The 24,566-nt window shown below is 40.7% G+C and overlaps 1 protein-coding gene across 4 annotated transcripts in view; it reads left to right on the top strand.

Moving 5' to 3' along the window:
- Window positions 1-24,566, top strand: part of SULF1 (sulfatase 1) — a 162,666-nt gene that overhangs the window by 60,002 nt on the left and 78,098 nt on the right. For all 4 annotated transcript variants that reach the window (XM_045561945.1, XM_045561947.1, XM_045561948.1 and 1 more), the window contains 2 exons: window positions 22,139-22,211; window positions 22,515-22,746. In XM_045561945.1, coding sequence (XP_045417901.1) covers window positions 22,575-22,746 — 172 coding nt within the window. In that variant the 5' untranslated portion in view covers window positions 22,139-22,211; window positions 22,515-22,574. The remainder of the gene's footprint in view (window positions 1-22,138; window positions 22,212-22,514; window positions 22,747-24,566) is intronic.

Here is a 24,566-nt window from a genome sequence, read left to right as displayed (position 1 = left end):
GGAAAGGGGGGGGTACATATGGCCTCCAGATGCATCTCCCTGTTCACAGTATGACAGTTGTGCCACCAAATGAGGTAGGGACACTAAGAAAACCCTAGGTCACTTTTCCTCCTAAGGTAAGAGCATGGATTATTTCCTAAAAATAAGGACCAAAATACTAAAGTGCCTAATATTTATAAAGGCATTTTGAAGTTGATCAAGCACTCCCCTCATTTTAAGTCATTTCATAATAATAGCAACACTGGAAGACAAGCAGGGCGATTATATTTTAGAGATGAGAAACTACCATTCACAGAGAACGTCATCTTCTCCCAAAACCATACAATTAAGTTAATTAGGAGAGCGGAAATTCAGATCCACAACTTCCTTCCAAATCCATCCTCCTTCCCGATAGCAGCCCTAGTTCTTCTGGTGAGGAGCTGTCTCCCCACCGGGACAGAGGCGGGTGCTGTTCATGTTCTGGTGACGGTTTCCTGCCTTGCTGCGCAGGTGTCTGTAACTGGCTTGTGCATTGCTGCCTGTGGTTCTTACTATGGGATGTCATTGTCTTTACGCAAGATAGATATGTATCATGCCTTCTTTTTCCTCTTGTCAAATAAAGTCCACAAATGAAAGACCAGTGATTAAGTTCCTGAGGTAAATGTATTCTTTGTAACTTTCACAGGACCTGTCACAATGATGGCAAGCATTTCGTAAATGAAATCAGTAGGGGCTTACTAATGCCTCTGTTAGAATCACTCTGAACTAACCCAAATTAACCTGGACCAACAAAATCTGTGGTTTCAGTAAGAATCTCTATCCTGAAAAGCTCATAGCTTTTCCTATATGGCACAGCTACCGGATTCCTGAAAAGAGGAATTCAGGAAGAGGGAAAGAAGCACAGAGTGTGAGAATGATGGAGCAAGAGCGGAGAGGAAAGTGGCAGGATTTACAGGAAAGAAAGCTCTCTAGGTCTATTTATTAATTTCCTGATAATTGAATCAAAGGACAGTAGATAGCATCCACATTACAAAGAAATATGGTGGTAAGGCAAATTGATTTGAAATGGCCCCCACTTGTGAGACCAGGGCTTCCACCCCCAACTGGTCTTCACCTAGGGAAGGGCGACCTGGCGTTTCCTCTGACAGGCATGGTGCCAGTGTCACCAAAGCAACGTGAAAGAGCATCTAATTTTATCTGTTTCACTCAGAAAAACTGAGCCAGTGGAAATAAGGGAAATGCACTCTCCCTATTCATACCACTTGTTCACCCTAACATGCTATTCAAGGACTCACTGTTTATACATTTACTCTCTCAAAGAAGGGGCAAAATAGACTCCACCCCAGTATGGGAATGTAGGACATTTTTTCAATCAGATGTAGTGAATGAATGCATCCTAGGTGAAAGAGACGGGAGTGGAAGTAGAAAGGAAAGATACTCACTTCCAACAGTTACATTTTTAAAGCAAGCACAATGATCCCTGAACAGGTATTTGAAAGCACAGATTTCTTGTTTAAACAGGGTGTCCTAGAACTCCAAAATTCTCAGAGGGAGAAGAACTTATGAGGAATGTCTTTGTTTCTAAATATTTGTTAGGGCGCACAAGCCATTAGATAAAACACGTGGGTATTGTGAGTATATGCATGTATGGGTAAATAATGATGTTTGTTTTCCAGGGCAGAGGATACAAGACTTACTTTTAATTTAAAAAAAATAGAGATGGAAATGTTTTAAGCTCAGAACTATGGATCCACTAATTTGTAGATCACTGAAAACATCTGATTTTTCATTCTTTCTCAACGTTTCTGGATCCAAGCCATTGACAGGAAGGAGTTGGGGAGGGAGTGGAAGAGGAGTATGAAGAAGGGGTGTCCTTCCTTAAACTTGAGGCTTACTGACCTAGAATTATACACTTTCTTTACAATGTAGTCATGCATTTGAAGGGCCAGAGGATAGGAAGGTTCCTTAACACCTTCTTCCCGGAGAGCTGAAGACATGAGTTGTGTGTCCCTGTCTTCTTTCCATACCGTCCTCATTGACATAACTTCTGGGAGTCACTGCTTTAAAACCTCAAGAGTTCTGCATACTCTGAAGAATGTCGGGGAGGGTTTCACAAAGTTTAGGTATGTGAGTGTGGTGAGGGCAGAAGACATTTCTTCACAGCAAATGCAACTTACTCATTTGAGCAAATTCTTTAACCCAAGACAGAACTGGCTTCAGTGAAAATATTCACAGAACTAGAAGGAAACTATTTTGTATCAAATGCAATATACATCCCCAATGTGATTATGATGGAGCATTCTGTGATGTAGCAGAAAGGTACAAGATGTGGCGTTCCTTCTCCACTTTGAGAAACAGTGACTTGGGGTCAGTCAGTTAGCCTCTCTGAATCTGGTTCAACTCCTAAAAAATAGGGATACCAGCAACGCTGCTGAGGGTTACTGGAAGATTCAAATTAGAGTAAGTGTGTGAAATCTTTGCACAGTATAAGTTTGATACAAATGGTATTATCTATTGCTTGAGGCTTCACCATCATCAGTTTTGCAACAAGTTGAATAAGATGATTTCTAAAGTCCATTCTTAATCCAAACATCTATGAATCTGTAGTTCTGTGAAGCAGAAGTTTAAGTGATCATCCAATTATTTCTTCTTATTGGCCAAATTAGACTATTTCTGTTTTTTTTAAATTACCCTAAAAAGCACCACTGTATACAATTCATACTTGCAAATATATAGACTAAGCCCCTCATTTTTTTAATATTCTGTTTCCAATACCTTTATATAATATTTTTTGGACAACTAGTCACATCATTTAGGAATTCTCATAGCCCAATTTGGTTCCCTAGACCTGTGGTCCCCAGCCCCTGGTCCATGGCCTGCTAGGAACTGGGCCGCACAGCAGGTGAGCCGTGGGGGTGGAGGGTGAGGGGGTGAAGCTGCATCTGCATTTACAGCCGCTCCCCATCACTGGCATCACCGCGTGAGCTCCACCTCCTGTCAGATCAGCCATGGCATTAGATTCTCGCAGGAGCTGTAAACTGTGCATGCGAGGGATCTAGGTTGCGTGCTTCTTATGAGAATCTGAGGTGGAGCTGAGGCAATCATGCTAGTGCTGGGGAACGGCTGCAAATGCAGATTATCATTAGCAGACAGGTTTGACTGCACAATCAATGTAATGCGCTTGAATCATCCCAAAATCATACCTCCCCCTCACCCCCCTTCCACCCCCAGTCCATGGAAAAATTGTCTTCCATGAAACTGGTCCCTGGTGCCAAAAAAGCTGGGGACTGCTGCTCTAGACCATAGGATCCTAGCAGTCACTCTGAGTTAGCAGTTAGCCACAAAATAGATCACAGATGTGTCCAGATATGGATTACAGGTGTGCCAGGGTATCTACCTGCACAGCCTCAGGGTGGCTGAGTAGGACTAGGATGACCAGATTCCTTTGGGCCATGAGTAGCCACCATCTGCTTATCCCAGTGTGCTGTACATAATCAGTGTTAATATTTTCTTTGTGTGCCATGTCATGAAACAGTTTAGGAATCATAATCTAGACTAATCAAATTTACCAAATTATTTCCATTTCATAGGAGTGAAATATAAATCAAATTGATTAAGGCATTTTGGTTTCTATATTCATATGTTTTTCTTTCTAAACTTTGCTACTGTTAATGATAACTTTGGACTTTAGTAATTGCTATTGAATCAGTTTCACAAGTCTAAGAATAGTGTGTTGGTAATGTATTCATTTGAGTTTATAAAATCTTAATTTGAAGTATAACTGAGACATATATGCAAAACAAATTATTTTTCTAAATTCCTTTAAACAGAAACCTTGAGTTTTCAGAGTTTGAGTTAAAAAAAAAAACCCCTTGCTATTCAAATAAAGGCAGAATTCTTATTTTCGAGTGAAAACAAAAAGTCACATTTACAGAAATAAGAAGGGAAAGAGGGAAAATGTCTCCAGGTGAAAAGAAATAATCAAGTTTTTCTTGTGAATTGTACCAACATTCCTGCACAAGAGTTGTTTTTATTATCATCTTTGTATCCAACATTAAAATTTTGCAATTAGGTAAGAAAATAATAGAATGTCTTTACCAATATTTTCTGAAAATATTGAAATTCCTCTTTGGGATCCAAAATATGAAAATCCATCATTTGAGGGTTACCATTTAACCTCTTTCAAGTGAAAATTCAGGTAGAGTACTGGTATATGACTTATATAAAGACTGCAAGCTTTCTGTTGTTGTTGTTTAAAGGAGACTAAAGAACAATTTATACCATAATAAAATCCACTTGAATGCTAAGAAATTTTAAAAAGATAAAGGAATCCATTTCTGTTTTTTATTTCTTTGGTTAGTCGGAGATTTCTTTTTTTTCTTTTCTTGAGTCAGAGTCTGGCTCTGTCATCCCAGTGGCATCATCATAGCTCACAGCAACCTCAAACTCCTGAGCTGAGGTGATCCTCCTGCCTCAGCCTCCCAAGTAGCTGGGGCTACAGGTGCACACCACCAAGCCTGGCTAATTTTTCTATTTCTAGTAGAGATGGGGTCTTGCTCTTGCTCAGGTTGGCCTTAAACTCCTGAGCTCAAACAATCCTCCTGCCTCTGCTCTCTAGAGTGCTAGGATTATAGGTGTGAGCCACCTCATGGGGCCAAATTAGAAATTTTTAACATTCTTTAATTGACCCAGAAACTTTAAACTTCCTTAGTTAAATATAGTTTGGAGTGTAATGTCTACTGAGAGAATTTCATGTTCCTGCTTGCCCCTATAAATTTCATAACACTTACCATAAGTTGTAATCACACATTTATTTGTGTAGTCTTTATTTCTTCCAATTTCTCATTAACCACGGGTTGCTATTGTTTGTCCTATTCCAAATATAAACCAAACTCTTCTGGTTTGATTTTAAAGGCCATGTTTACCTAACATTTTGAATTGAGAATGGTTGTAGAATGAGAAAAAAACAATAGTGTTACTTAGGAGATGTAATTGGGAATTTGATTACACATAGCAGAAATTTAAAAAGTGCCTTATTGACAAAAGTTTTGTTTTCTCAAGGAAAGAAAATCCAGAGTCAGGATGTCAGGGCTGGGACATTAGCCACTAGGGACCCAGGCTCCTTTTCTCTCTTTACTCCACCATGACGCATGCCATCTGTGAGAATATCTCATGGTCCACGATGGCTGCTGAAGCTGCAGTTATGATATATGACAAATGGCCATCCACACTCTTTTTGGAACCATCCCAGAAGTCCCACACAATCCTTTCATTACATCTCATTGGAAAGAATTCATTCACGTGGGTGCATAAAGCTGCTAGGGAGCCTGTAGGTGGCCACTCCAAACAAAATTGGGATCTTGTTATAAATAAAGAAGATAAAGAATGAGGAAGTAGGTCATCAGCAGCCCATGCCATATCATTTAGGACTATTTACATCAGCCACTTTTTCCTTCCACAAATGGTTACAGAAATGAGATGAGCTCAAATTTTGGAGAAAAATAGGTTGTCACCATCAGACAGAATATAAGTTGTGCCTTATCATTATTGTGTCGAATACTGTTTTGTCCTCTGCATTCACCTCTGTAGTCAGGCAAAGCAGTGAATCAAGGTGAGGTGAGGGTCCAGGCGTAACCAGCAAGTTCTGCTGCCTCTCCCCCATCAGACCTACCTAGAAAATTTTAAGTTTTCCAGCTGCTGTCCACTGAGAAGGTGCTAACTTCCTACAAACCAGTCCTTTCGTATTTAAAAATTTTAGTTTCATGTCAAGTACAAATGCATTTTCAACAATGTAATCAATCTGACTTTTTAATCTGTTTTTGTAAAAAAGACTGTTTACTATATCTTCAAGGCTTTTCTTAGATTATTAATCCTAAAGTTATTTAATCTGAATTATTCCATAGACATTTTTGACAAAAAGTTGTTTTTCACATACTTTTTTTAAACTTAAGGTTCTATGAAGGTTGCTCTGAGCAACATCGTAATATTGCTAAAATTATTGGGACGTAGCATTAACACTAACTCACTGTATTCTGGTTACTAGGGAAATCACTACCTTTTTGTATTTTCACTGGTTGATCGGTTTGTGCAGAAAGTGTAAGTACACCTCAAACCAATATTCTGTTTGCTTGGGTTGTCATGAAAAGTAGTAGTGAAAAGCCTTGAAACTAATGCAGATACATTTTTTTCTTTGCTTGTACTCTGGTGGGGGAGGAATAATAACACCTGCTCTAACTTTCTGTATAAGTAGTATGAAGAGCACATTTGACAATTTATGACAGTCTTTCCTAAGTAGCGATGCCTTCTGAACATGGAAAGAGTTATTTTATCTACAAAGAACAAATATATCTTCTACTGGGATCTGAGATATTAGAAACCACCTAAGCATATGAAAAATCTGATTCAAAGTTCAATTATTATCGATGTCAGGTCAGGCTTTCAGAAGACAACTAAATATATATTAGAGGAAAGTGCTAAATAGGAAATAGTTGTCCACTAACCAAGTTGGAAACATTTGACTTTCCTTTACCTTGACTGGTGAATATGGCTCTTTAGGGTTTGTTTTTTTTAAAAGAACCCAAAGTGAAAATGTGCACATTGTGGAGAGTTTTGGGGCCTTTCAAAGTGTGCTGTCTGTCCCACCTTTGAAACGACAGTAGTGGCCAGCAGTTCTGGAACCATATTGTACCTAGCACTGTATGTAACCATCCATGCAAAGGCAGGGCTCTTTTCTCCTGTATGCGTTACCTCCAATAGTGCCCAGGGAAGGGCCTTACACTGTCGCTCAACAGAGGGTTACTGAGTCAAAATGTTTTTAGCAATTAGAATAAGTGGAATTGAATGAGAAATGGCAGGTAATGTTAATGTTTACTCAAATATCTAGAAAAAAATTCTATTAAATATGGAAAATGGCAAACCAGGAATGCTCCCTTGAACTTAATCCAAAACTCAGTCTTTCCTAACTTCATTTATCTAACATTGAACCAGCAAAAACAAGCAAATGCAAGCAAAAACAAGAAGGAATCCAATAAGCTTATGAAGTACCCACACCCAAACGTTTGTCACAAGGTCCATGCACTGTGCCACCAGCGTATCACGCTTGAGAAAGACCCTCACGTCATTTTAGACAGGCATCGAACAAGGTCTAACAAAGCATCTCTCTGGTATTTCCCTAACGTATTACAAGGGACACGGTAGGAGAATTTGCTCCCTAGCATATTAGGAGACAAGAGGCAAACACAAATACACTAACTAAAAGTGATCATTGATAACAAGAGAGGTAAAAACAATACCATGAAGAGCATCCATAAGGAATTTCACATAGTATCAGTTTGGTGTCACTTATGTATTGAGCAGTTTTTCACATGCCCGTACATCTTAGGGAAAGTATGAATTATAAGCCAAGGGCAGTAGTGATGTTAACAATGATGGTCCAGAGCCACAAAACAAAACAAAGCAGTCACATCAGCCACGATATTCTTTGAAGACCAGGAAATCTGTAATTAATTTTTGAAAGTGTGTGTGGTAGATTATGTCGCAATCCCCAGTTATTGTCACCCCTCCCCCACCAGAAAAGTGAACAGAGTTCAAGGTCCCCACCCAGGAGAGACTTTATCCCCACCCCACTCTGTCATCCCCATGGCTTGCTTTGGCCAGCGGCAGGGAAGCAGGGGTGCTGGATGCCACATCCAAGCAGATGCTTTGAAACGCATTCTGAGTTGTCATCAGCAATCCTGCTCCTGTCCTGATAATGCGCTAATGCCATGAGAATGGCTTTTCTCACGTGGGGGCTGCTGCTTCTTCCCCAGGCCTTGAGTGAGAAGCTGTGGTAGGAGAGCCACAGCCTGGAGCACGGCAGAGCCGCTACCCCCTGCAGCCTCCGTGAAACAAAGCCAGAACTAACCCTGCCTGTTATAAGCCACTGGGCTTTAGGAGGTTACTTGTGCAAATTCAGTGTGCTTTAAAATAATTTCTTTCTGTTTGTTTTTTTGAAGTGTGAGCCTGTATTTATTTATTTATCTTTGTTTATTTAATTTTTTGGACACAGAGTCTCACTCTGTCCCCCACGTAGAATGCAATGGTGTCATCATAGCTCACTGCAGCCTCGAATTCCTGGGCTCAAGTGATCTTCCTGCCTCAGCCTCCCAAGTAGCTGGGACTACAGGTGCCAGCCACCATGCCCGGCTAATTTCTTTCTATTTTTAGTGGAGACGGGGTCTCGCTCTTGCTCAGGCTGGTCTCGAACTCTGACCTCAAGCCATCCTCCGGCCTCGGCCTACCGGAGTGCTAGGATTATAAGCATGAGCCACTGCGCTCGGCCCTAGTTCAAGCCTTTAAATAGTTAAAGTAAGATATCGTGGAAATTCATATATTTAGATACCTTCTTTCCTCCCACTGTGATAGATAATTGAGGTATTACTGTGAATAGCCTCTAAAACCACCACAAGCAGCCAAGTGCAATGTATTAACAAGATCGTGCCTCCTCCACCAAGCCAGGAAGCCAGGCCCCCAGAAGGGCTCCCGGGGGTGTGTGTCTCCTTGGGGTGGGGGAACAAGTCCTACTGGGGGTGGTGGGGAGGGGGATCCCAGAGGATGGAATTTTCATGCACTGGCGATATCGAGGATGATGTCATTCATTAGGGTGTGGGTTAAGGACAGCTGGCGGCCACCTGCCCTCCTCTTAGAAAGTTTCAGGGATAGGGGGTGGATCTCTCAGATCACAGGCACAAAAGGGAAAGTCAAGTGCAATCTTCCTTCTGTCTCTGGAAGATGCAGCACTCCAGTACTAACTCGGAGCTTGAGAATGACCGACTGCGTGACTATGCACAAATTATTTCACCTTCTGCCTTGTCACCAAGGATTAATTAATCATTGCAAGTTGTCTCGCGACTCCACAATGCTAAATACAAATAGAGGAGACCCTTGAATTCATGGAGTTGTGACTCGTGGTCTTGAATATTCATGTTCCACCACGCCAGTCCACTCTCTCGCCCAGCAACGCCTCTTTGTTTTACTGAGCTCGGAGGGGTCTCCTTCTGTTTGGAAGGTGACAGAGGGGCTGTACGTGGTGTGTGGCTGCAATACTGATGCCCTGTTTTGTTCCCCGGGGAGATTCTGCAAGGCACAGTGGCTGATGCTGGGAAACAGCAACACCTGAAGCCTATTTTTGCCCCTGAGATTTCTCCCCAATAATTTTGCCACTTTGAAATTCTTTAGGCATACATGATCTTTTAAAGTGAAAATGCATTTCAAGAGAAAATGCAAAGACAGAACAGTTGTGAACAAAGACTCTGGTGTGGGTCTTGCCAGTTCTGCCGCTTGCTGTGTAATCTTGGCCAGATCCCTTAACTTCCCTGAATCTCAGACTCCTCATTGAAAAAAAAAGAGTAAAAATAGTAGTACCGAGTTGATAGGTGCGTGGGTAGGATAAAGTGAACGAATGACTGTGAAAGGTTTAATACATGGTACGTGCTCAATGGATATCAACGAAAATTATTACTTCTTGATAAAGGATCAAGTGTCACCCACATCTTGGAAAATGTGGAAATTTAGAGAGCCAAGAGGCCAAAAGGAAGAATGAGAGTGGTGGGGGACTGTAGGAAGTCCAGGGGCAGAATAGGTTATAGTATCTGAGAAGTGAAGAGGAAGAAGCAGGGGATAAAAGGAGAGGGTGAAGGGACGAGGGAGCAAAAGGAGAGAAGGAAAGAAGACAAGATGTGCCACCTCTCAGCTGTGCCCAGGTCCCCAAGTAGTCCATGTGGTGCTGGAAGCTATCCCTGAAGTCAGGCACCCAGAAAACCCAGGCTGCAAAATTCTTTCCTTTTTTGGACTGGGTATCAGACCCCGTGTCCCAGTTTGAGGTTCTGGGAAGAAGTTGCTGCTACAAGACTCAAGACAGACAAAGTAGTTTGGAAAGTTGCAAGCTTGCCCTGAGCTCTCTTTGAGCCCACTGCACCCAGTCCTGTCGGTTCCCTCTGACTTTTCTAGTTCCCTTTGTGTGGCCTCATCCTTTTCCCCACCCTTCCACAGTGTGGGAAGGAGAATTCAGTGTGTGGTTCCCAGGAGCAACTAACGGTGTCTTGCACATCACAGTGAGTTGATACACGTTTTGGATCATATTGGTTAGTGGATTCAGAGCGTGTTTTCTACTGCAACTATATTCTTCTGCCACTGTCTCAAAGAGGAGGTGATAGGGTTGAAGGGCCCAGAGGGGAAGATTGGCAGATATAGCTGAGCAGAATTGGGAGACTGAGGAGGGGCTTCATTAAAACACAGACCAAGAAACTTGCTCTGCTTCCTTAATCTCTGGTAATAACTTACCTTAAGATATAAAATAAAACCTGGTTGTGGTGAACCTATCTCTGTGCTTAACAGTTGCTTAATAAATGTAACAAACTTCAACACTGCTCTGAGCCACTGTCAGATCCCATTAGTTCATGTATGGCAAGAATTCAAGGAACCTTATTCCTTCAGACATTGAAAGAGAATATGTAGGAAGGGATGTTAGTGGTCATTGGAAAGCCTCTCCAAAGAACACTTCTGGATATTTGCTGAGGGAAGGTTAAGGCTCTCCCACGGAAAACTTCTTCAGTTGTCGGTGCCTAGTGAGGATCTAGCATGGTGGAATGTTTGCCTTCTCCCAACTCTGCAAAAGCTGCAACTTAACAAAAGTTTGCAACTGTGCAAAACTCTGCCACTTACAAAATGGTCTTATCAGCCATGAAATAATTGGCAATATCACTAATCCCAATAGTCCTGTCTTGGGAGTGCTTAGCTGCCTCTGCCAATGAAAAGGTCTGAGAAGTCAACCTTTATGGAAAAGACCTGAAGCAGCTGCCTGACTGGTCTTTCGCTTTTCCTTTTGCTAGTGCTAGTGGGTTGATTGCTCTCCTCTGGACCTGTAGTCAGCATCCCCTGGGAACTTGTTAGAAATGCAATTTCTTGCCCCCCCACCCCAGAATCAGGACCACTGGAGTAATTCGTAAGACCTCCAGGTGTTTCTGATGAACCCCTGCTCTACCTCGTGAATTAAGTACTTGAGCTTGGGGCCCTTGTTGAACGGTGGAATGGTTGTTATTCTCTTACATAGCTCTTTTAAAGTATCCAGTATTCTGAAATGGGGAGCCAAGTATAGCAGAGATGTTTCGTCTTGGAAGGAAAGCTTCCTCAAAATGTAATTGCTAGAAGGAAATCAAGGACTAAGTTGTAGGGAATGGAAAAAGCAAATCTAATACTTGGATTATGACTCTAGCCTGAAGCTTCATCTTTCTTGTCTGGCTTTACTCTCCAATAAAACTAATTAGCAATTTAATTATGCAAATTTTGGAAGATTTCTGAGTTGGATTTAATCCTAACACAAAAGTAGCAGTACATAAGGAGATTTTTCTTAGTAAATTTGGAAACCACTGATTTGCACTAGTGTAGTAGTCACAATCCCCTCGAGCCAGATGGGCATTAAATATGCTGGCTTCCTGTTTGTGTAACTAGAGATTTGTAGGGTTTATTGATTCAATACTTAACCAACCAATGGCCAAATTCAAAATAATCCCTTCCAACTCTCTCCCATAATTTACCATTAAACCACCGCATAGGTATGTTTTGTAAGAGGAAAAGACTTAGGAGTTAGATGGAAACAATCTTGAAATAGTCAAAGTATTTGTTATACAGAAGAATACAGAATTTATTTCATTGGCTTAGAAGAATAGAGCATGACTAAACATCTAGAACAGAGAGGAAGGCAAATTTTTGTTCAGTAAAGGGGAGAATTTTCTGACCTTAAATGTCACCCAAAACTAAACAGATGGCTTAGTAAGTTCTGTGTTACCTAGACAGGGATCCTTTTCCTTGATGCTACCTATAGAGAAGTTTTATTCATTCAAGTTTGATGTAGGCAACTTTGAGATACCCTTCAAACTCAGAGATTCTATAAGGTCTTTTCTAGCATGTCTCCTTCACTTCAGTCCTATGAAGTGGAGGTTGCAAACCTCTTTTCTCATGTATGATCTGTTCCATGAAGTGGTGTTCAAATGAGGAAAAGCAGATGGCCTGTGTGCCAGAGTGTTGTTTTTTGCTGAATTTGCAAAACAATTTATGATCATTTACATGTTTCCTTCGGTGTGTGTTTCAAGGTATAAGCTGTATGAAGTAAATCCTGAAATGCAGGACAAGAAACATATCAGATTCAATCCTTTGTATTTTCATCCATGATTGAAACTAAATACAATCAGGAAATAGGAAAAGAAAATCAGAGAAAACAAAACATCCAGAGGTCCACCTGGACTGGAAGTCTTGGTAAACTTTGGGGTTCTTTGTAAACTTCTTAGGCGACCAGACTTAGTAGCTATAAGAATTCACTTCTAATGATGATAGCTAATATTTTGAAATTGTCAAATGCTGTTTTATGACACATTTTCATAAGGTTTCAGCATTGTGAGCCAGGGAATGATATACTTGAGATTCACAACTTTATAAAAGAATCTTCCAAATAACCCAACTCCGCACTCTTTATAGCTATAAAATAGTTGCTGTGCTTTGCTAATCAGTCCATCAGTGAAAACTGTTTTAGTTCCCCCATTTATATGCAAATTTTATATATAATCCCAATCCGGTTAACAAAGGAGCATTCTTTATTTTTGTTTTTCCTTAATTAATAAGTAAACATCATTTATCTTTCTGTGTATGATGTTTTAGTAAGCTTGCAAATACCATTGAAGATTGCTTTCCTTTTTGAAGACTCAGGTCTTCAAAATCAGCTCAATCCTGTTGCATTATAATCTCTAATATCACATCAGGTTTTAATAAGCCTCCTTTTTGCAGCACACATGTGCTTAAGACTTCATGGAAACCAAATCAGGAGAGAGAAGGGATTACTTTAGATGACTTTAAAATATGCATTGTTTGAAATGGCCTCTGGTGACCAGCTTTCATGAATGGCTGATTTTACTTGTGGGGCACATCATCTGGTTTAATTATATCAGCTCCTTTGTGTGACAAGTGCTGTTCTTAGTGTGTGTGCTGAGAAATAGAAGTTTAAAACAAAGTAGAGTAGTCAGTGAGAAAATAAATTCTGGAAGTGGAACACCATCAAGTGTTTATAGTTTAGAAGTCTAGATGAATTCTAAGGACTGTTCCACCTACAAACATCTTTTTATAAAGATACTCCAGTGACAATAAATATAAATTTGCCACAAACATCCATGGACATAGATCATAATCTGAGCTTTTTCAGGAAGATTTATTTGTCACACAAGACAAATAACAGCTTAGGGTGCTAACATGGCTCTTAAAATTTTCATTCTATAAATTCTTACACGTAAAACTTCATAAAGTTTATTCTTTTGTAACAATAGAATAAAAAGGTTTTATTAGCTAATACATTTCCCAACTTCTATCCAGACAAAACTAAGACGGAAGTCATATTTTAAGTTTCAAGTCACTAGAGATTCATTATTTGAATCTGTGAATGGTAATGAATTTATGGTTTTAGAAATGTCATGCTTATGTCTTCAGCTGTGAATCCATCTAAAGACACTGATAAATATCTCCATGTCCAGAAAGTGATCTGAGGGTAAATGGTGAATTTGATTGGACGATAATGTCATCAACCATAATGGTGTCAATGAAAATAGTTTGCATTCTCTGTATACATTATTGCTAAGATTAATACAGTAAATTAATTTTCCTAGAAAGGCCTGCTAATTATTCCATTTATCCTATTGTAATGATATTTTTCATGACTGCAGGACTGAATTTCACCAGAAATCTAAATAGAGTTCCTCTTTTTACCGATAAATGTAAAACTGTGCTCATTAGTTGTTGGGAGATAAGTATACAGCTAAAAGAGATCCAATAATTTAAAGGTAACACAGGGATTTAGATACATGTTGAAGATGATTTTGTTATTAAAACACTTAGAATTATATGTTTAACCAATGGTACAAAAGATCTCAAAATAGTATTTCCCAATACAAGTTGTGAAGGAGGATTTTTAAAATATCAATATCAATACATGAACCAGTCTGTATTTTAAGGCTTCCCTGAAAATGTCTCTGAGCAAAGGCATTGGCTTTAATTTGAATGTTTGATTTTTTTGAAAAGGTTATCCTGTATGTAATGAATTTTGAAAAAAATACAGCTAATCTCCATAATTTGCCTTGAGTTAGGAACTAGAATTCTCTTTCACTGTCTTTTGAAATGCATGTTCATCCTTCACACTCTTGTTTTCAGACCTCAGTTTCTTGGCTACAACTCCATGTGAGGCCAGCAGGGTCTTGGGAAGAAACTCATATCCACTGTGCTATGTTTAACTCTTAGAAGATGCTAAAGAGCATTGCATTGGCAGTGAGCTTGATGGCATAGACAGAAGGCCAGTGGAATTCTCTTGACTGTGGTTTCATGTATACGGTGAGGTCAGGTGTTCCTCTTTCTTATGTAGTGTGACTAGAAGATAGTATTTGGAGAAATGCTTCCCAGACCTGTGCGGTGACTCACACCTGCAGTCCCAGCACTTTGGGAGGGGGAGGCGGTAGGATCACTTAAGGCCAGGAGTTCGAGAAATGCTTTCGAAATATAAATATACCATCTACTTGTCTTTTTAAAAATATTTTCTTCAGCTGAAATGTATCACAAGAATTGTGGACCTTTAAAATAAATGCATATTTTGCCAGATTGTATACATTGGAAAAACAGACTACAATGAAGCATGTCTAAAAAAAAAAAATCCGCAAATCTATTTAAAAGTACATTTTCAGTACCTAAGAATGATTGAAATTTAAGCTACAAGGATGATTATGTTTCTTTATTATTTGAGATATATGTCTGTGTGTATAAATATATTTATAACATATCATAAGAGTGTGTATGTGTGTGTGTGTGTGTGTGTGTGTGTGTGTGTGGAGAGAGGAGAGAGAGAGAAAACATAAGGCACTGATGAAACTTTATGCTGTGGCCTAGACGGCAGTGCTCAGCAAGCACTTCATCTGCTTCACCACATTTCCCAGCCCTTTTGCAATTGGCAGGGCCTTGTGACTAGTCACAGCCAATGAAATATTAGAAGTGAACCGGGTCACTTCCAGGTTGAAGGCATGGAAAGCTCCTGCAATATTCTCTAGTGTTTTCTTCTTCGGCCCCTTGGTCTAGTTATTGCAGCAACACGACCACACTGCCCCTGTCAGTGTGCGTCCACGCTCGACTGGGCAGAGGGCAGCTCTCAGCCACCCTGTGTGTGACTTTTGTAGTGTGAGCAGCAAATACACTTTTACTGTATTAAGCCATTGATATTTGGCGTTTCTTTGTTATTGTAACAAACTACTTCTGCTGACTAATGCAATAAATACCTCTAGCTACTTCAATACAAATAGGCTATACAAATATAAAACCAAAGGCAAATTTAATGGAATTTAACGTAAACGACCATATACTTTAAGACCTAGCTAAGATGCCCAAGACCACATTCGTGGTTCTTTTTGTCAACATTGCTGTCCTTTCGCCAAATCCATTTTAACTGAAGTTTCCAAAGCCCCTTTTTCTGGAAATTGGATCATTTCTTTGTTCTCATTCTCTCGGATCTCACTGCCTCCATTGAAACCATTGACCACTGGTAACAGTTTGGACCATACTTGGTCACCAGTGACCATTATCAGTCCCTTTAGACACATTGTATCATCTGCTACAGGAATATCGGGTCCTTCTGGTTCTTTTCATAATATATAAATACTTTGTTTTCCTTTGTTTTACTCATTCCATCTGAAAGAAGCTGGACAAATCTCAATCTTGGACTTTTCTCATTCTCTAGAACGCGCTTGGTAAGCTTGTTTTTATGTGGTTTTAGTTCCTGTTTTCGTGAGGATAAGTCTCAGAAGTATGTTTCTTGCTCTAACCTGTAACTTTGTCCTTATTACTCTTCAACTCCTTCGGTGTCGTCTCTTCCTCCGTGAGGAGACAGAGAGAAAACCTAGAAAACTCAAATGTACTTATTTCTATATTTGTAATGCAACAGGTCATTGAAAAAAATCCAATATATATGTGAATGAAGTAAAAAATAAAATCTGCCCCTCTCTGTCACCACCCCAGGGATAACTGACACTAACCATTTTGTGCACAGATGACTTGTCAAGGTTCCTTGCAATTTTGGAATTCACAATGTTGGGGTCAGGGGCAGGAGAAACAGTAGAAAGGGAGAAAAGGAAGAAAAGCCAACGTCACTGAGGGAGGATCTCATCATTTAGCCAAGTGTGTCCCCAGCGGTGCTCTGGGTCCGAAGCATGCACTTTTCAGCTGTCATTGCCTGCTGGAAGAGGATTTATTATTGGAGGAATATAAAAATGTTACTGCACCAGAAGGGGACAGTTGTCTATCTTCTTTGCCTGCAGTGGTAATAAATTAGGTGGGGAAACTAATTTTCTGGGGCTTAACAAGAGAGGCACTTTGCCAGCTATGGGGTTGTTAAAAGAAGAAATTACCTTCTTCATGGGTTCACATGTATCGTAAAGAAGATAGCACATCCTGAAGGCTTCCTCTAAAAAAAAAAAAGAAGTGATCTATGGGGGACTTGAAAGCCCACATTGAGGAGAAAGGGCCGTGGAAACGAACCCTAAGAAATGTGAGAATGTCGGTTGGCAGTGGGTGACAGGAGGGTGAGAGGCGGACGCCAGCTTCTTGCCGACCTAGTTCCATTTCACTTCACTCTGATAATAATCTAAATGTGTTCTGGCTAAATTCAGCTTCGAGTGGTTGCATAAAATCTCCCCTGCTATTTCATTTGGTTACGATGTCCATTTTTCCTCTGGCCTAACTCTGGAGTGGCCTTGCTTCGTACTGGAAACGGTTCTGGTGCCCCGTCCCAGAGTTTATTTCTGTCGTGAGTGGGGGGTTCTGACTCTGTCCCTCACAGACGTGAGCTATGTGAGCATTCATTTGTAAAATTCTGTGTTTTCCTCGGGTAAAAATCAAACACACACAGAATGTTATTACTCATCAACAACTCTTATATGAGACCAGGCGTTTAGAACCGAGGACAGTTTCAAGGCTTTAAGGGAAAAAAGTGAATGAGAAGTTTGTGAATAGGGCCAGGTCTACAGTCTTAGAGGTGAAGGTCTGGGCCAGACTATAGAACCAGGTACACTGTAGGCCAGCAATTCTCAAACCCTGTAGGCTCAGGATCCCTTTACATTATTAAAATGTATTGAGGCCACCCCCCAAGAGCTCTTATGTGGACAGCAGTCCCCAACCTTTTTGGCACCAGGGACCAGTTTCATGGAAGACAATTTTTTCATAGGGGCAGTGGTGGGGGGAGTGGGGGTGAGACGGAGCTCAGGCAGTGATGTGGGTGATGGGGAGCAGCTATAAATATAAATGAAGCTCATGCTCACCTGCCGCTCACCTCCTGCTGTGAGCCCCCCCTTCCCGTTTCCTAAGTTTCATGGAAGACAATTTCACAGATAGTCCCTAACACCCTGTGGACTGGTACCAAGGGTTGGGGACCTCAAGATTATAGAATACTTAGAAATTAAAACAGAAAAATTTTAAATCTTTCTTGATTCTTTTGAACATAATAACAAATCTATTATATGTTAACTTAAATGATATATTTTATGAAAAATAACTATATCTTCCAAACAAAAAAAAAAGGTGAATAAAGTGGCATTAGTTTTACAGTTTTTGCAAATCTATTTAATGTCTATCTGTAAAGAAGAACGTTGGATTCTTATATCTGCTTCTGCGTTCAATCTGTTGAAATACATAGTTTTGGCTGAAGTACAGGAATGAAATCCAACCTCACATGGATAAGTAGTTGGAAAAGTAGAAGTATTTTAATAGCTTTTTCAGATACTTGTAGATATTCTTTGATACTACAACAAAACTTGACAAGTGATAATTTCTTAAAAGTTAGTTGCAGTAAGAGATCTGAAACCACATCAATGAACTTTTCATACTCTGCTACGTTAAAATCCAGTGGTCATCTTGTGTTTTGAATGACTTTTGTTATTCTTGCATGATTTTGTAGCATTGTGGTCATTTGGGAAATATTGTTTCAAGGAATTTTGCAAATATTCTAAATGGTGACACATTTCATTTTACAATATTAAAAAGCAACATTAGTTAATGTCACTACCAGCATCATCAGATAAAAGTTTTACATATTGGGAAGCTGCCAAGGGAAGTATACAAGATTTGTAAAATTCTGATTTTACCTTAAAGCTAGATTTCCACCATTAGTAACAAATACTGTCAGTTTCCCTTGAAATGATAGGCCCATTTCATTCATTATTTGAGAAAGTATCTGCCAAATATCTAAGTTCAGATGATTCTTTTAAGTAAAAATGAAAAAAGAAAAATGGCTAGTTCAGTTTGCAACGCAGCCACCTCAGTGCTTTTCCTGAGGACAACCAGCATGCTTGCTAAACAGCAAGGGGCTTGTGTGTACCTCCTGCCTCATAAAACAGAACATTAGAAAGAAAAGATGTGTACTCAAAGCCAAAGTTTAATAAAATTAATCATTTTACTGCTTCATCGTAAGTGAAACTGGCTTTTTAAAAAACTATATGTGAAGTTTTCGTATTAAGCATTCGTACTAAGACACAAGCAGTTTTACCCACCGTTGTTCTTACGCCATCAGTGCAAATGTCAACAGAGTGAAAAAAGACAAATAATGTGTCAGTATTCTTATCGAAATATTTCTGACCTCTTGGACCCTCCAGCAGAGTCACAGGGGCCCCCAAAGTCCCAGACTACACTGTGGAAACTTGCTGTGGACACAAGCCCAGTGCTTCTGGCTTATTAGCCAACACACCCTTTAGAGATCAGGCGCCAGCTGCCTGGACAAGAGGGGCTTGGTGAAGGCAGAGGTCGTCTTAAACCTATTGGGGTGCTGAGGGCTTCGGTTTCATTTGGAGCATCGCTAGACAAGCATATGTGAACTAAACTTTCTATCCAGTTGGCTTGAAGTCTTTCCAGTCTTTTTTTGCTTTTGTATGTGACTTGAAATATTTAGGACCACATTTCTAGCTTGGCTTGACTGCCCTAAACAAAGTCCTGCAAACATTCTACACCAGTTGACCGTAACTACAACTGGTGTTTTCATTTTATGGCTTGGAGAAAAGGCAACTTGTATTCTGGTCTTAATTTGTGACGATGACACCATTCCTCAAGATCACTTTCCATGTGTGAGAAAAAACCTCTTTTTACATTTCTCCCATTTTCTATTTCTCCAGACAAATTGTTCGTCTCTAAGGACCTTTGCCATCCTGGGCACGGTATCCAATTCAAACATTGCATCCTGTCTCCTCTGTTGAGTTCTGCATTTTGTCTATCAGGGTTTTTCTCCCCGTTTCTTTGCTTCTTGTCCTTCTAGAGCTGGAAACCAGGCAGTTAGAGGATGACAGGTTTTAAAAGGTCATTTTCGAATAAAGAATTGTCTATGTGCAGTTTTTCTAGAGTGGTGTGTTTAAGTGAGGGGAGGTGGGAAAAGATAGAGGACTCTTGCTGGCCAGACTTATCTGAAAAGTCAACTTTCTTGACCACTCAATTTATATATTTTTACGTATGAATTCCCTGGATGGATGATAAACTGGGTGGGGGGCATATGGAAGAGGAAGTTGACCAAAGAGTTCAAAGTTCTGGTTAGACAAGAGGAATAAGCTTTCAAGATCTATTGCACAGCAAGGTGACCATAGTTAATGATGATGTGTTGTATGTCTTGAAATTTCTAAAAGAATAGAATTTAAATGTTCTCACTACAAAAAAAAAAAATGTGAAGTGACAGATATGTTAATTACCTTGATATAATTATTCCACAATGTATACATATATCAAAACATCACACTATACCTCATAAATACATACTATTATTTGTCAATTAAAAATAAAAATTTTAATTAAAAAAAAATAAGACATACTGTGGCAGAAAAATGTAAGTCTTTTTTGCACTTTTTATTCACCAGGAGGGAAGGTCACTTTGTAGGTAAAAACCACATCAGAGCAGTGTAGCTTTCCCTTTTCTGTATTAGGAAATGATTCTTGATGTGCTTTATGAAAAGGTACCATTAAAGCTAATTTGCTTTTTCCTAAAGGAAGAAGTAAAGTAAATAAGATAAAGAAAAGAATAACTAGTAATGTTGATTGGGTTCCAGGGAATGTTATCAGCATCTTAATTGTCAAGAACTTCCAGTTTTGTGTGTGGCTGATTATTTGAACCCTGCCACTGTTTGCTCCAGGCAGTGAGGCTGACTGTCCTTCCAGGTTGCTACTGTCAGCCGTGGTTGGTTTAGGCTACGGCAAATGCAAGAAAGCCCTGTTCACTCTCTGTTCACACACCTGTGCAGGCTTTGAGAGGTGAGCAAAGTTTTGCTACTTAAAGAACCAACCCTCTAAGAAATTTCTAGATTTAACTACTTAGCCTGACCCATGCTTTGTGGGAACAAGCCATTGTTTGGCATTTTAATTCTGTAGTTTTCCTGTCCTTTCATGCCCATATCAGATTTCTCATGATTTAAAACAAATGCACAGAAACCAAACAGTCGGTGCAGAATAATTGAAGGCTTTCAGTGTTCAGCATGCACAACAATCACTGGAATAACCTCTAGTTGTTAAAAAAAAAAACAAGAAAGCACCGAGTCTTACATATTGACTTTTACAGAGCTACCCCATTAGTTGGAGCCGGCTCGTTTGCTGCTCTGCAGATAACGTAGTCAGGACTGCCTGGCTGCAGACACTAGATTTTTGTTTAAAAACCTCCTTTTTGTTGTCTCTCTCCTCCCCCCACCCCACAGCCCCTACCCCCACCCCCACGGTATAATTACAGGCTGCAGAGTGAAAAGCATTAGAACTGTTTACAAAATAGCTCATAAAGTTTAAAATAATAGGGATATGTGTGTATTTGTGCAAAACAAAATAATGTGTATGGCAGGGGTAAACAGTACACAGCCTTTCTTCTTTCGCTGCCCCATGTCACCTTCCAGAATTTAGGGCATGAAATTGAGTGATGGAGCCCCTTTCCTCCTGCTAGGCGATGCTTACACTTTAATTAGTTATGCCTATTTATCCAATGCCAGTTTATGTTGTAGTTCAAAATACAATCCTCAGGTGTATGGGGACGGGGCGGCTGATGAAGCAGACTGCTATCTCTGCTATCTAATTAATTTTAGGGCAGCCTAAATTCCCATTAAGAGGATCCCTCATGACATACAAGAGAAAAAAAAATTTTTTTAATGAGCCGTTTGCTATCTTTCAGACATCCAAGAAAAAAGCTTTCAGCAGGTTAGTGTTCCAAAGTGAGAGGGGCATTTTTCCAACCCTTTCAAAAGCCTCCTTCTGTGCAGCTTTGCAAAGATTTTGGAGCGCTCCCCTCTGGATTTTATTTATTTTTTAATGTGGAAGGGTAGCCTCTAACCTCCAGCCTCAGAGCCAATCAATCATTCTGCTTTGCAGGTTTAGGTCTGCGGCAAAGCAAAACCTCTGTGCTGTGCTAGCCACGCTGTACCCCGTCTTGCCAACAGCGAGGCTGGTGACTGACAGTGGAAAGGGGGCTCTGTCCACTCAAGTGCCGGCACAAGCTGAGGACAAGGGCTGGGCAGGGGACCAGCCTTGCCCACCAGAGGAAGCGCCGTTTCCCCTGGTGATTGATGGAGGACGGTTAGGAGCTTTTCAGAGGCTGGGAGAGGTTGTCCCAGTCACTCACTGTGAAGTCTTTGTCAGCAGAAAGGACTCTCCTGGGTAGTGAGTGACATCATGCAGGTGACAAATGACAGCTTTTTGTTTCCTTCTGCTTGATAGGTACTCAGTATCATATGCAGGTGAGTCAACGCTCTCCCAACCCGCCCCGTGTGCCGTCCACTCCCCACGTGCAGACACTCATTCCAAACGCACCGTGGTTTCACTGGCACTGCTGGCTCTTCCAACTGATCGCTAGTTCTGTCGGGGATTTTAAAGTACTGTTAGAGCGTGAGCAGGGATGACACCCTTACCACCCATTTATGGAGTCGATTCTGAAATGAAGCTGTTATTTGAGTGACCTGTTAGCAGGTACTCCGTTTTGGAGTACAGAAAAATATATATATATTATACACATATAACATGCTGTTTCAAGAGACTACTTCAAATCAAAAATCTGTTTTAAAATCCTTTACTGATATTTCCTTTGTAATTTTTCTCCCCCCTCTAGGACTCCATCTGCAGCTGTTCTGAATACCTGTGAGCGTAGAAATTGATTATTCAACCAGGATACCTAATTCAAGGTATTAGCTCTTGTCAGAAAGCTTTTACGTTTGAGCTTTGTGTTGGAAATTATATTTTGGCAGTGAATTGAAGTAGGAAAAGTTGGAATCAGAATAAAGGACAAAAGTGAATTTGCAAAATAATCAAGTGCTTAAAAAACTACCCAAGCTCTGGAGGGTTTGCTGCTTCTGACTCACGTGCAGCCCTGTGTCTGCCAGCTGATGTGCCAGTACTGACTCATTTGTAGACCTTTTCCTGCAACTGTGTTTGGGGTTTGGGTTTCATTTTAGTCTCTCCCTCTCCTTTCTTCTCTGATTGCCCAGAACTCCAGAAATCAGGAGACTGAGACGTCGTGTCCGTTTTGCAACATTGGACCAAAGACAATGAAGTATTCTTGCACTGCGCTGGTTCTGGCTGTCCTGGGCACAGAATTGCTGGGGAGCCTCTGTTCGACTGTCAGATCCACAAGGTTCAGAGGACGGATACAGCAGGAACGGAAAAACATCCGACCCAACATCATTCTCATGCTCACCGATGACCAAGACGTGGAGCTGGGTGAGACACTGGATTGTTCCCTTGTTAGTCTCTTCTGTTCAGATGATTTACTGAGCCTCAGCCTTATCGGTAACACTTAGTGAACATGTTCAGGTTTTGCACTTAACTATAGCACCTTAACCAGCAGCCTAGTTTATACCGTGAACTTGTATTGATACATAAGGCATTTGGCTTATGTTCTAGCGTTACTTCTCTGGTGTTCAGCTTTTGCAACAGTCTGGGAAGGGGCCCGGGGCAGTAGGAGGATGGAGGAATAGAGTAAGCACAGAAGATGTCAAGAGTCAAGGATTTGATCATGTACCTTGGAAATTCTCAGCCAAGAAATTTTTTAAATATTTGGGCAAAGTTGTTTCGAAGAGTACGAGAGTGTGACTGTAATTCTATGCAATGTATGTGAATATAGATGGATACTAAAAGAACTTTCAACTGTTGTTATTATTAGAGTGAATTACTTGTTCATAGCCTGCTTTAGTAATTGTTAGGTAATTGGAAAGTACAGCATTCTGCATGTCTTTTGATAGTTAATCCCCTTACTACCACCTTAGATGTGATGCTTTTTGAATTAGCTGGCCTGGGTTAACTGTAGAGTACTCGGGAAAACCTGCCAACGTCTAGTGGTTCCACTTACTCTCTATATCATCTGATTGGGTTTCTCATCCTCTCACCTTTAATGGTCCAGCCCTATGGTCTTGTCCATAAGCCTAGGGCTGAGTTCTAGCATACTCTAAGACAGGTAAAAAGCTTGCCCCTTCAAGTTGTCACCACCACCCCTCGTCTCCTTTCCTGGACCCAAATTCCCTGCTCTCAGGCATCACTCAGCTGTGCCTCCCCATCAGACTCAACTTGACCATGGGTGGAATCTTTTAGACTCGGGGCTAGCAGAGCACTCTGGGCTTCTTCACAGAGCTCCTGCTGCTCCGGTTTGTAAGGAAAAAAACCTCCATGCTCGAATTTGATCTACATGGAAGAGGACTTTGATTTCCAGTTTGAAACCAGACCATGGAACCCCAACAAAGATAACTCCTAGGGTTCAGCTGGAAGCGAATGCACTAAAAGCCAGCAGGGTCGTTATTGTTGAAGTCATCCGAGGTCTGCTCTCTTAATTTTTTTTCATAAGAGTATTGATTTTCAGGTGACATGCCAAAATGAAAGGTCTTGCACATATGATGTTAGCATGTGTGTAGCTGCTGGTTTAAATGTTTTCATTCACTTACAGAGCATGTAAAATGAGGTACACGTGTCTCATTCACCTTCCTTAACATCTCTGCCATCCATGTCTCTCACTGCAGCTGAGATCTTTACATCCTCCTCCTCTCTCCCAGGTTTTCCCTCACCAGTGGGTCACCTGGCCCACCCATCCCCTGTAGTCTTGGGCTCCTTCTTCCCATCCTGCTCTCCATTGTCAGAGTCATGTTTCAAGTATCTGTCTGATCAGATCACTTTGCTGCTGAAATCCCTTGTGTGGTTTCCCTTTGCCAGGAGAATTAAGCCCTCTCCACTGCAGGCAAGTGAGTTCTGAGCCATCTGGCCCCCACCTGTCTCTAAGGCTGTTTTCCGTTCCCCACTTTCACTCTGTGCTTCATAAAAACAACTTCCACTTCCTGAAGGTGTCTGGTGTCTCAGCCCCTTCACCTCTGTTCCAAGCCTTTGCACAGCTCGTCCCCCTGCCTTTTCCCCCCTTCTCCACCTGGAGAAGCCCTCCCTGTTCTTCATTTCCCAGTTCAGGAGCCTTGTCCTTGGATTTAGCCTTGTCCTTGGATTTAGTGTTCTTTTTTTTTATTTATTTATTTTTATTTTTTTTTATTTTAGTAGAGACGGGA

Source organism: Lemur catta, chromosome 9, assembly GCF_020740605.2.
Source record: "Lemur catta isolate mLemCat1 chromosome 9, mLemCat1.pri, whole genome shotgun sequence".
Classification (NCBI taxonomy): Eukaryota; Metazoa; Chordata; class Mammalia; order Primates; family Lemuridae; genus Lemur; species Lemur catta.
This window is presented reverse-complemented; position numbering and strand designations above follow the sequence as displayed.